This window comes from Zootoca vivipara, chromosome 7, assembly GCF_965207765.1.
Source record: "Zootoca vivipara chromosome 7, rZooViv2.hap1.1, whole genome shotgun sequence".
In the NCBI taxonomy this organism is placed as follows: domain Eukaryota; kingdom Metazoa; phylum Chordata; class Lepidosauria; order Squamata; family Lacertidae; genus Zootoca; species Zootoca vivipara.
Window position 1 is genome coordinate 4,427,538 of NC_142590.1, and position 12,656 is coordinate 4,440,193.

At 46.6% G+C, this 12,656-nt stretch overlaps 1 protein-coding gene across 1 annotated transcript in view; it reads right to left on the reverse strand.

The window, feature by feature from the left end:
* Positions 1–12,656, reverse strand: part of PAPPA2 (pappalysin 2) — a 133,999-nt gene that overhangs the window by 107,150 nt on the left and 14,193 nt on the right. The window contains exon 2 of the mRNA XM_035123579.3: positions 9,341–10,403. Within this exon, the coding sequence (XP_034979470.3) occupies positions 9,341–10,403 (1,063 nt within the window). The remainder of the gene's footprint in view (positions 1–9,340; positions 10,404–12,656) is intronic.

Sequence of the window (12,656 nt, forward strand, 5' to 3'; positions counted from 1 at the left end):
ACTCCCTGGAAAAGACCCTGATGTTGGGAAAGATGGAGGGCACAATGAGAAGGGGACGACAGAGGACGAGATGGTTGGACAGTGTTCTCAAAGCTACGAACATGAGTTTGACCAAACTGCGGGAGGCAGTGGAAGACAGGAGTGCCTGGCATGCTATGGTTCATGGGGTCACGAAGAGTCGGACAAGACTAAACAATGGACAACAACAACAATGGACCGCCATGAAAGAGAGCCAGCAACAAGGTCTTCATCACTCTGGTGCTTCTCTGGTGCCATCTGGATCCGGAAAACAATGGGGTGGGTTGGGGTGAGACTGAGCACAAATACATATGAGGCTACATTTTTGAAATACAGACAACTTTGGGAAAGCTGATCCTGGATCTGACCATGTAACATGCAGTTTTTCCCTACGTCCAGCACCTAGGACACCCATGTCTTCTACAAGCAAGCCATCTGCAAGGGACACTCCACCTCTGGTTGTGCCCACATTATGATTCGCAAACCCTTTTGTTCTCTGCCCCTTGCTGCTCCTCACAACTTGATGCACATCTTGCCACACTCTCCTCTTACTTGCCCTTCTGCATGCCAGTACTTACGATCACTTTACGAGCAACAGATGGAATAAGCATTCATCATATGCTTAGATCTCTGGACAACATTATTATTAAGTCTGACTTAATTTCTACCCACCCTCCTATAAAACCGAATTGATAACAGCTTCTAGGCTGCCCCCTTTCCATTGCTTTCCCAGACTCCTCAAACATAGGAGTCTCCAACTGTCAGGATCCAGGCCAGTATATGGCAGTGCACACATGGGCATGAGTCAGAGACTGGGCTTGGGTGCAAGAGATCCATCTGGCTGTCAGCAGCTCACAGATCATGCTGGTGTCATAATCAATGTCAAGAGAGATTTTGTAACCAAATCAGGGCAGGAAAGCAGGTGCAAGAAAGGAAGGGGTGCAGACAAAGGCACAGGAACAAGAGCGAAGAGCAGGCAGGAGGGTAAAAATACAAAACAGAAGAGAAAGACAACAGGGACCCTGTCACAATCCTTATAGGCCACATTCTGGAGCTTCGTTCCTACTTTGTCACATTTCTGAGCACCCTTTCGTACTCACCATTCACATGGTGGGGAAACGGTGGCATTTTGCCGGTAATCCAAATCATGGTCAATAACCAGTTGCATAGAAAGGAAGCGGACCTCTTCTCACAGCAAAAGAAGGTCTCCCACAGCTCCTCCAAGTTTGAAATTCCTTTTCAGAGCAGAGAGTCTGCTCTCCGGACCACCCAACCCCTATCATGTTGCGGCGTGAGCTGCAGAGAGGCCCATCTGCTATTTATTTATTTATATTTGCGTTTTCAGAAATGGGAGCAGAGAGCATATTTAAGCCCCCTCCCCTTCCATTGCCCCACTTACAACTTCGTACCAAATACAGCAGGTATACATATACCATATGACTTCCCTTCCACACTTTTCCTGCTTCCTTTGCTTTTCTTCTACACCACGTTAGCCACATCTTTTTAATCATCCAATTTGCTATCTATCAAATGCTCTATCTATTTCAACTCTGCTGGATTTACTGCTTATACCAGTATAAGAACCGTCTATACTGGTTTTTAAAATATTCACTAAACATTATCCATTCCTCCTTACATTCCTTATCTTCATTTTCTCTTATCCTGTTCGCAAGATCAGCCAGTTCAGCACATTTGAACAATTTACACCAGGCACCCCCAACCTTCGGCCCTCCAGATGTTTTGGACTACAATTCCCATCATCCCTGACCACTGGTCCTGTTAGCTAGGGATCATGGGAGTTGTAGGCCAAAACATCTGGAGGGCCGCAGGTTGGGGATGCCTGGTTTAGAAGAAGAGAAGAGTTTGGATTTGATATCCTGCTTTATCACTACCCGAAGGAGTCTCAAAGCGGCTAACATTCTCCTTTTCCTTCCTCCTCCACAACAAACACTCTGTGAGGTGAGTGGGGCTGAGAGACTTCAGAAAAGTGTGACTAGCCCAAGGTCACCCAGCAGCTGCATGTGGAGGAGCGGAGACGCGAACCCGGTTCCCCAGATTACGAGTCTACCGCTTTTAACCACTACACCACACTGGATCCCTTCCTTTTTATTTATGACACTGTCATTCTTCCTTTTTGGGGACTATACTTGTTCTCCACCTTTATGCCAATAAGGTTCTAGCTGTGGTGGTGGCATATACTAATTAACTCTTTTGGGGGTTTGGGGAACCTCTGTTGTTACCATCCCCAAGAGGAAAATCTCAGGTGTTTGGGGGAGAGGCCCATCTGCTCTAGAAGGGAGGGTAAGCAGGACCGCAGGTTGGAACCAGGAGTGCTGGCCAAGGAGGGAGGCTGTGAGGCACAGATCTGAACTCCACACACCCCACACACACACACTGGAAAAACAGATAGGAGGCAAAGCAAAGCTAAGAATTATGGAAAGGAAAGAGAAGGGCAACTGGAAGCAAAATGACACTGATTCAAAGAGACATGTCGGGAGACAGACTAATAAAGCCCGAGACGCGTCTCAAGACTCCTGACCTGTGTCTGAACAGGACGCAGAAGTATTTGGCTGACCCTAGTCGATAGCCACCACATTGCAAATGTTCTTTTCAGCACAAAGGGCAGCGTACTGACAGCCTCTTCACACACTATAAATCTCCCACATGGAAAGCAGCTCAGCGCAGAAAAAAGCACGCCCAGATAACAAGCAAACATACGTCCCACACAAATTTCATTTTGGGTGTGTTCTGCAGTAACACTCCATGAACATATCATCTGCAGGTACATTTTGATCTCTCGCGTGTGCCGACACTGAGTGCAAATAGGGGAAAGGTGCACAATTTCTTCTTAAAATGGCGAGTCCCTGAATCTCAGCATTCTACACACCATGGAACATGCAAGAGGACACTGGCCAGTAAGTGGTTCTGGGTAGTCTTCCGTTGCGAAACAGAAAGATTCATCGGCTCTGTTCTACACAAAGCGGCAGAAATAAAGGGTAGTGGCCCATACCCTTTAGTTTGCTAACATCACACCAATGTCTCACATTAGGGAACTTCAGTCTTTCTCTATACCAATGAAAGCCAGATGCCCACTGCCACATCTGCCACATCACTTCAAAATGCCAAGGCCCCTGTCACCCCAACTGGTGCACTTGCCCACTCCAAAGAATCTACGTACAGTGGTGCCTCGGTTTGCGACCGCAATCCATTCCGCGGAGGCGGTCGCTCGCCAAAGGCACGCTTCTGCGTGTGTGCAAAGCACCGATAGAGCGCTTTTGCGCACACACACGCTGCACAGATCACTTCTACGCATGCGCGAGCCGCGCAGATCGTGTCTGCGCATCCAACGCCGTGGAACCCGGATGTAAACACTTCTGGGTCCGTGGCGGTTGCTCGCCGAAGCAGTCGTTCGGCAAGGTAGTCATCAACCGAGGTTTGACTGTACTTTCTGCACCAGCATCTACCGAGGATGAATAGAGACTATATACCAAGTGCTAACTTGGTGGTGCTGTGGTAAACCACAGAGCCTAGGGCTTGCTGATCAATAGGTCGATGGTTCGAATCCCCTGTGACGGGGTGAGCTCCCACTGTTCGGTCCCTGCTCCTGTCAACCTAGCAGCTCGAAAGCACGTCAAAGTGCAAGTAGATAAATAGTGGGACTGCTCTGGTGGGAAGGTAAACGGCGTTTCCATGCGCTGCTCTGGTTCGCCAGAAGCGGCTTAGTCATGCTGGCCACATGACCCAGAAGCTGTTTGCGGACAAACGCCGGCTCCCTCAGCCTATAGAGCGAGATGAGCGCACAAACCCAGAGTCATCTGCAACTGGACCTAACAGTCAGGGGTTCCTTTACTTGCAAAGCTGTGCACGACACCATTTTGTAAGCCTGTCACAAGTCTTCCCTTTCCCCCCCTCACCATGGAGAGTGTCCCACAATGCTCTTCAGACTTCAGGTGGGGAGTTCACATGACTGGATTTCTCCATACCAAAAAAAAGATAGAAAATTAAAATCCCCATATGCAGAAAACGTCTGTGACAGTGAAAAGGCTAAGCTAAAACCTTTCTCTCCTGGTGTTTAATTTTTCTACCTGCAGGATGTTTTGAATGCAGAAACATTCAGCCATTTGAGCCCCTTCTAAAAATCTGAAGTGGAAGAGCCGAGACAAAGGCTTGCCACCTCCTGGAGAACGAGGCTCCAGGTCACTCGCTGTGCTACAAAACCCAGGAAGAACTTAAGTCCAAAGCTGATGGTCCATCCACAGCACTACGCCAGCTGCCTAAATACTTTACATAAAGTAAAATATAAGGCTTAAGTTCACCTTCCCAGTTGCCCTGTTGTTAACTGCTTGGCTTTACTCTGGCACAGCAGACCTTGCTGAGTCAAGAATATAACTACGGTAGCTAAGCCTCCACAAAATGTGACACAAAGAACAAACCTCCTTGCCACAATCACCGTGGTGATGATCCCCACCTAAGTAACAACTCCCACAATGGTCTCCCTCGGGAGGTGATGGACTCTCCTTCCTTGGAAACCCAGCCAGATGGGCGGGGAATAAATATTATTATTATTATTATTATTATTATTATTATTATTATTATTATTATTGGTTTTTAAGCAGAGGTTGGATCATGGATGCTTTAGCTGAGATTCCTGCCTTACAGCGGGCTGGACTAGATGACCCTTGGGGTCCCTTCCAACTCCACAATTCTACGATTCTGTACCAAGCTTAGAGTTTGTGGGGATATGGATTATGTTTATTTATTAATGAGCTGGTTGTATGTAAAACTGAGGATTAAATTTGGCGAGATGTGAAGGGTGGGAGACGCTGGAAGACTGGCAGTGTATATTATATATTTATACTAAATATATATATTCTAGGGGTTTCATTTTCACCCTCTACACGGAGGCTGAGTTGTTCATTACTGGGGCCAGATGCCAGGCAGCCATGTTCAAGGCCAGGGAGGAATGTGTGTGTCTTGTCTGGGAAGAGGGCAAAGTCTGTTTTTCTCAGGCAAAATGTTGCTCAAGAGGTATCAGAAGGAAATGTTTCAAAATGGATGAATGACCATTACTGATAGGAAAAAGAGGACTTACTCTACTTGATTATTTTGAGGACAGGTTATAACAATGTATAAAAGCCATAGAAGAAATTGGCAATTGAACAGGGTGATGTTTAGGGAGAAGGGATGGGTGTATTTTGAAAGGAAAGTTGGAAAAGTTATTTTATTGCCTGCCCTTGCCCCAGTAGGCTACGCTCTTTTTAATCGGCTACATGTTGTACAAGCCTACAAAAGACTTAAGTTTGGGCCATGAAACACCTTGAGCGACACCTACGACACTTGATCTTAGCCAAAAGGCTGAGAACGCCCTTAGCTTTTTGAAATTAGGATGGGATGAGCTGTGATTATAATAAAAAAAACGTTGTTGTTGTTGTTCCACATGTGTCTGCATGTGAGATAACGAGAGAAATTTCAGTTGCAACCACCTAATGGAATATCGTTTCCCTCCGGCGATAAATCTAGCCCAGTCTGCATCTTGGGGCTTGTTTTGTTTGGTGTTTTTTAATGGTAGCTGGTAGACAGAATCAATCACACAAGCGGTAATCCCCTGCAAATGGAACTTAATAGATTTTTTAAAAGGCAGCCTATTGACCCAGAGACCTTAATGGCTCAGGAGCTGCTAGAGTCTGGCGTGCAAATTCGCCAGCAGACAGTTTATAAATGCGCACAAATCGAAAAGGGTAGTAAAAACCCTTTTAAGTGGCAGGCCCTCCAAAAGCACAACAGAGAATTTCCAGCATTAGAGCCCTTGGTATTTACATTAGAACGTCCCATGGTTGCCTCAGTGAGATGCAATGAATGGCTAGCCGGCAGGGAGCCAGCCTCTTCCTGCCACAGCTGAAGAGGGTGACATCACCCGAAAGCCAAGCAGGTGTCCAGCAAAGTTTTAAGACTTCGGATTAAGTGAACTGGGCAATAGATATCAACATCTTGAACTGACCTTTCATTTTAGATGGAGCTATCACCACGTTTTGCCACATGTGAAATTCTGGTGAGAAACTAGGAGGTCCCTACTTGAGCAGAGAATCAAAGGAATTTTTTTAAGCCTTGCAAAGTGATTTGTGGAGCATCTACACATCTCAATATTGCCACCAGTTTTTGCATTAAGTACTGGTAACATGTCAAAGCAAAATGAAAGACTCCTGCTTCAGCAAAACAACCAAGGAATTTTGAGGGAACCCCGAAAGATATTTGACATTCCGTTCTATGCATTGATTTTCTCTTTTCTTTTCCGTTTTACTTTTTTGCATGATCAAATGTGAATCATTCTGTCAGGCAATGTGAAATGTGGGATGGAGTCTTGCACCTCTGAGCCTTAGGTGTGAGTCCCAGCTCTGCCTTGGGATCACTGTTTGGGCCTCAGGCAAATTCAATTCCCACTCTTTGCACGGGAGAAACAGTGACCCCAAAAATAGTGCATGGATTAAATGAATGCAGGTTATACCATAATGCACTTTGCAAATGAAAAGCGCTATATTAGATTTATGATTATGACAACGCCCACCTGCGTAGTTCAATTTCCTGGGTCATAGATGTTGTTTTTAAATTTAGGATAGCCATACTCTACTCTTATTCACAAGCTGAGACACAGTACAGTGCACCTGTTTAAAGAACTTATCCACACCTCCTATAAGAATGTGGATGTGAATGCACATTGGCATGTGCAGCGTTCTGTTCACATTCTATTCAAAGCAAAGAAGGCTCTCAGTCAGTTGCACCTTTTCCAGTGCACAAAGAGAATGCCATCTGGGCATGCATCTGATCGCTAACTATGGTTCTCAATTTATCAAGTGATACACGCATGGGAGGCTGAATGTGACTTTGGATTTCCTTAACTGGACCGAGATGCATGGAAGAGTTACTAGATGCTGACTGAAGCTACTTCCAGCAGTACAAACTCCAGTAGCTATTGCTCAGTGAATGTAAATGCTTAATTGCCCAAATGTATGATATTTACAGGTGGGTTGATTATATTATACTAGTATCATGAAGCCCGTTAAAATAACGGGTGCTAGAGCAGACCTGTTGCTCTAGCAACCTCGGGGACATGCGCAGAGCTGATGAAGCGGCGGGTCTGCGCTCCAAGTCCCAACGGATAGAACTGACCTGACGGGGTGGGAGTTAGGAGAAGGCCTCGCTTTCTTTCCTCCTACGAATTCCCTTCCCAGACCTCCTACCTCAGGCCGGCTCAAGCGCCACAGCGGCCTGCCCGCCTCATTCTCTCTCCCGCCGGCGTCGCTCCTCGCGCGGATGAGCCGCGCGCTGAGGAGGCCAGGCCCACCTCTCCCGTCAGGGCCTACAAAGAAGCAGCACCCGGCGAAGGGGAATGGGCGGTCCTTGTGCCCGCCTCGCCGCTACAGCCTGGCTCGTCTCCCTGCCAGGCCAAGCGGGCACCAAGCTCCCTTCTCTGAAGTGTCTCTGCGCTCCAAGTCCCAACGGCTGTCTGTGGGGCACATGCGCAGTAGCGCAATCCCACAGACACACGGACTGGACGCAGAGACACTTGCATATTATTATATAGGATTATTTATTTATATTTTTTATATTTTAAGACTATTTTATGGTCTTTATTATTTCTTCGCACAGAGGAGGGTCGACTTGTACTAGACTGGAGTCTAGGAAGTCAACATCATCACGACCGTACGACCAAGAACGACCAGTCATCACATGGCTTTAATATGGTGCTTACCATAAAGAATGCAACATAAGATATGGCTGCATAAATGCCTCTTTGTTTGCTAAAGAATTGTTTGCAGTACTGTTATCTCCTGCAACAAGACTCTTCCCTCGTTTTATTTCTTATGAAATGAATTCTCATCCAAATATATATTTAGATCCAAGGCACATAGCATTCCAGGTAGCAGAAGACTGTATACAGGCCAGAAGTCTCTTTTTCTCTGGGATATGAAAGGGCATTCATTATTTTTTTTCTTGGGGGGGGGGGAGAGATTTGTAATGTAAGAATCACATTTTAAACTCTGTACCAGAGAAATTTTAAAAAAATAAAATTAAACCCCAAGCCTGCTTCTCTCCCCACAATGTTACGCTTGGCAGCCAAGGGCCTCTGGCTTTTGGAGTTGTCTCCCCCATGGCCTCTTTCAGGCTTGTTTGGACTGTGGGGCTATGGAGCCTTCGGGTTCCATGGCCTCTCTCTCTGAACAGGAACAATGCCTATTTCCTAAAATAATGGCCCTGACCAAGCCAAAGAAAACTAAAAACAATATATTCATTTAAGAACACTAACCATTTCACCAGAACCTGCCAACTAAAATGCGAGCTAAATCATTCCAGAAAGGCTTTCCACTAGACCTGAAGGAATCCCAAAAACTCATCTTTACTTTTGGATACTAGCAGGCCCCTTGGTGGTGGTTGGTGTGTGTGTGTGTGTGTGTGTGTGTGTGTGTGAATATTAGCAGCTCTATGCAGAAGACTTCAATGTCAATTGGCAAGGAGAAGCACATCACCGTTTAAGGAGTCTCCACATTCACTGGCTGAGTCTACAAACAACACAAGGGATCTTCAAATTACAGACATGAAATCAGCTTTAACAGTCATTCTCCCTTCCCATGAGAGCCGTAGCTCTGCGAGGAGAGTGCAGAGATCTCTAAACAAATAATTATGCGCACCGTTGCCAAACTTAAGTTCCAATACAGAGGTGGCGAACATTTTAAGTAGTATAAAGCCATTAAATGTCTGAACCTGAAATAGGGCAGAAGCGGGTATTGGAAACCTCCTCCCGCCCACCCATCGGCAAACATCTCTCTCTCCCTTCCAGTACACAGCTAGCACTGCATCAACAGTAGTCAGTGCAGACCACTGTTCACATTAGCCTAAACCCAGAGAAACGAGTAGTAATAATAATAATATTATAATAATAATAATTTATTATTTGTACCCCGCCCATCTGGCTGGGTTTCCCCAGCCACTCTGGGCGGCTTCCAACCGAATATTAAAAACAGTACAGCATCAAACATTAAAAACTTCCCTAAACAGGGGCGCCTTCAGTTGTCTTCTAAAAGTAAAATAATTGCTTATTGTCTTGACATCTGCTGGGAGGGTGTTCCACAGGGCAGGAGCCACTACCGAGAAGGCCCTCTGTCTGGTTCCCTGCAACCTCACCTCTCGCAATGAGGGAACCGCCAGTATGAGAGGGGACTCTATGGACATGATCCTGTGAACTTCATTGCAAGGGGCTTTCGTCCCTAGGTGTCTCCAGGCAGGAGAGAAGGGCACTCTCTCCCTCCCTCATCCGCCCACAACTTACCGGTGTGGAGATTCAGGGTCAAAGCACGTCTTCTTCACATTGGTCACTCTGGGGTTACAACAGTCTCCGTCATCAAAATTGTCAAGCATGTTGTTGCATTCCATGTTGCAAACCCCATCCCGGCGCACCCAGTCGTAGCAACGCCCCAGCCGGCGGCAGTCCCCCCCATCGTAGCCAGTCAGCGGGTGCTCGCACTCGGGGTCACAGTATTCATTGCCAATCTTGCCAGGCTCACAGTTCATCAGGACCACGCGGTGGCGGAGCAGGGAGCTGTGCACCTTGTGTACGCTCAGTTGCCAGGTGATATTATAGCGGCCAAAGGCCTCGCTCAGCACCCGGTGCTGGTGGGCAACCTGCTCCTGGCTGACAGTAGGATGGAGCCCCTCATCATCATGAATGTTGACAACCCGGTAACGGACCACCTTCTCATTCCTCAGTGGCCAGTGGCTGTTGTAGTAGGAGATCAGCTCCACGTTGTCGCAGACGGTCTGCCCACAGAGAGAGGGCATGAGCGGTGACAAAACTGGAGGCTCTGGCGCTTGGAAGGACTCCACCAGCGGGTAGGCGCCATCTTTGAACGTTACCCATTGCTGCTCCAAGCGGCTGAACCGTGCACTGAGCACCATGGTAGCTTCTCTGTCTTCAACCTTTCTCAAGAAACCTCTCTGGAGTTTCTCCTGGGGTAAAGCGCCATTCCAAATGGCCAGCAGAGCCAGGTGGCCACGGAAGTGGTGCCCGTCCTCCGAGCTGTCACCTCCCAGAATCAAGGTGCGGCAAGAAGCCATGAAGGGACTGTGGAGAGCCCCAGACTGCTGGGAACTATGAGCCACCCGTTCCCCGTTCAGGTACAGCAGCATCTGCTTCCCGTTGTACGTGGCGGCCACATGAGCCCACCTATTGAGTTCATACCGGTGTTGTACCGATATGGTGGACGATCTCTTGAAACGATCTGTCCGGAGTGAGAAGAAGAAGCGGGCATCCTTCTTCCCAGTGTTCTCCTGCGTGCGGATGCCAAGAGTCCAGCCCCTGTCACTGGCAACGTGGGAGCAATTGTCAAACACACCTGAATGGAGGAGAGGAGGAGAGAGAAAAGAAGAAAATTCAGCACAGGGGGTGCTAGTACAAAGACCACACTACCTCTCAGCTCTAGAACAGAAGGAGTGAGTTTAGGATGAAGCCACACTAGATATTCAAACTGGCTTGGGTCCAATGGCACTATAGTGGCTTCCCTCAAAGAACCCTGGAAACTGTTTAAGAGGGACTACAATTTCCAAGGTTTCTTGCTTGCAAATCTAAACCAAAACAGGTTGGAAATGCATTTAAAATTTGGTCCACCAGACACCAATTCAAACTGGGTTCTAATTTATAGCCACAAGGATAGTATCCATCACTAATCATAGAATCATAGAATCATAGAATCATAGAGTTGGAAGAGACCACAAGGGCCATCCAGTCCAACCCCCTGCCAAGCAGGAAACACCATCAAAGGTTAACTAATCATTAACCTGGGCTGTCTGGAATCTGCTACATTAGTCAGCGAGAAAGGACCCATTCCCTGCACCATATCCATCAAAAGCTCTTATTTGAGAAAGAAGTGCTTTGTTCCAAATCTGAGGCAAGAAAAGGAGGAAGACAACCAGTGTGGAGGCACTCCGATCACATAGCCTCTCCAGCACTGAGCTTTGGGGGGGGGGTGACAACTGGCCAGTCCCCACAATTGCCACAGAGAAACACACTCACCAAATCACTGTAGCTGTTCTGAAACTTTTTTTTCCCAGATTGCTTTTTTAATTTCTAAAAAGGAAAGCGAAGACACTGCCTGGAGCATGGCAAAAATTATGGCTGAATCAGCATTAACCTCAAAAGAATATACTTCAGTCATGCTAAATGCAGATCTGGGAGAAAACTCATACCGTGGGTGAGCCACCATGGTGACTTCTCTTTAAATAATACGTCAGTCTTCTTGACCCTGCCCTGTGAAAACTTCTATAAACTGGAAAACACCGATTGATGCCTTCCTGCTGTTGTATAGCTATGCACAATATCACGTTTCACTTCGTAGAAGCCTAACCCACACAAACATTCTCCTCCTCCTCTGTCCATGATATTGTCACCGGGTGGTAGTGGGGTGGGCAGTCATTCCAGAAGACTACCTCAGGCCTCACCAACTCCTGAACAATGCAAAGCTCATCATTTTAAGAACTGTGTTTTACTCCTCTCCCTCTTCCTTCTCTGTCACATTTCCCTTGTATGTGAACTTTATTCATTTAGATTGTATCATCATCATCATCATTATTATCACTATTATTAAAATGTATTATTATTATTAATTCATTGTCACTATTATTTATATTACTAGATCAGGATCTTTGCTTGCAACTCAAGGCGGTCTGTAGTCTTCAAGGTCGCAGCAGCCACCAAGTCACACTGTATCCAGGGATCAGAACCTGTTTGTTCAGCTTTGTTCCCTACCAGTGGAGCTATCCAGAGACTCAGTGCTGACTGAGCAACGAAGCCCCTGGAGGAAATTCACAGCGGACAGCCCCTGAGTGGCTACTCTTGGTCTCAGCCCTGTCTGTCTTAAACAGGCTTATTTCTTGCCTCTTCAACAGAACAATTATTTTCTCAACTGGCTTACTGGGAGAACTGAATGTAACCTGGAGAACCGCCCTATCTTCAATTCTGCAACCAGGCCACTCATATTCTGCAGACTGGGTATTTGCATGCATTTGGCATAAATTCATCGGCTGAAATCGCCTATGTTTTAAGATACTTTATTTCTTTGCAGGCGAAAAGGGGGTGGTGGTAAGTAATTAAAGGAGAATGACATGGAAATGTTCCTATGCTCTTGTCCATGAGGGTTAGAAACATGTTTTATTTAAATGACATCTGATGATCTTAGGATGCCAAATGTGTTACTAAGTGTGAACAGTTGCAGGAATAACTTGTCAGGGGCTCATTGCCAGCTCAAAAATTCCCTTCTTGTTGTCAGGGACTCTGAAGCTTGAAGTGGGAACCTCATGGCCTGAAACTGGAGCCCAAACTAGCAAACTGTCCAGTGGAGCTGAATGCATTCAACTGCAAGAATCCTCTTTAGGCGTGGAAAGGATTAAGAATATGAAACACTGGCCCCACCTGAAGCCTCTAGGTTGGCCATTCACAGTAGCTCATGGCCAGGTCAACAGAACAATGCCTTCTGCTCAGTGAAGCTGGAGAATATATCCACCACATCTAATGAAAGGACATTTTAGCTGTACATTTAAATATTTTTTATAGCTTGAGGAAATGCTTTCATTAATGTTCTTACCCATCCTGA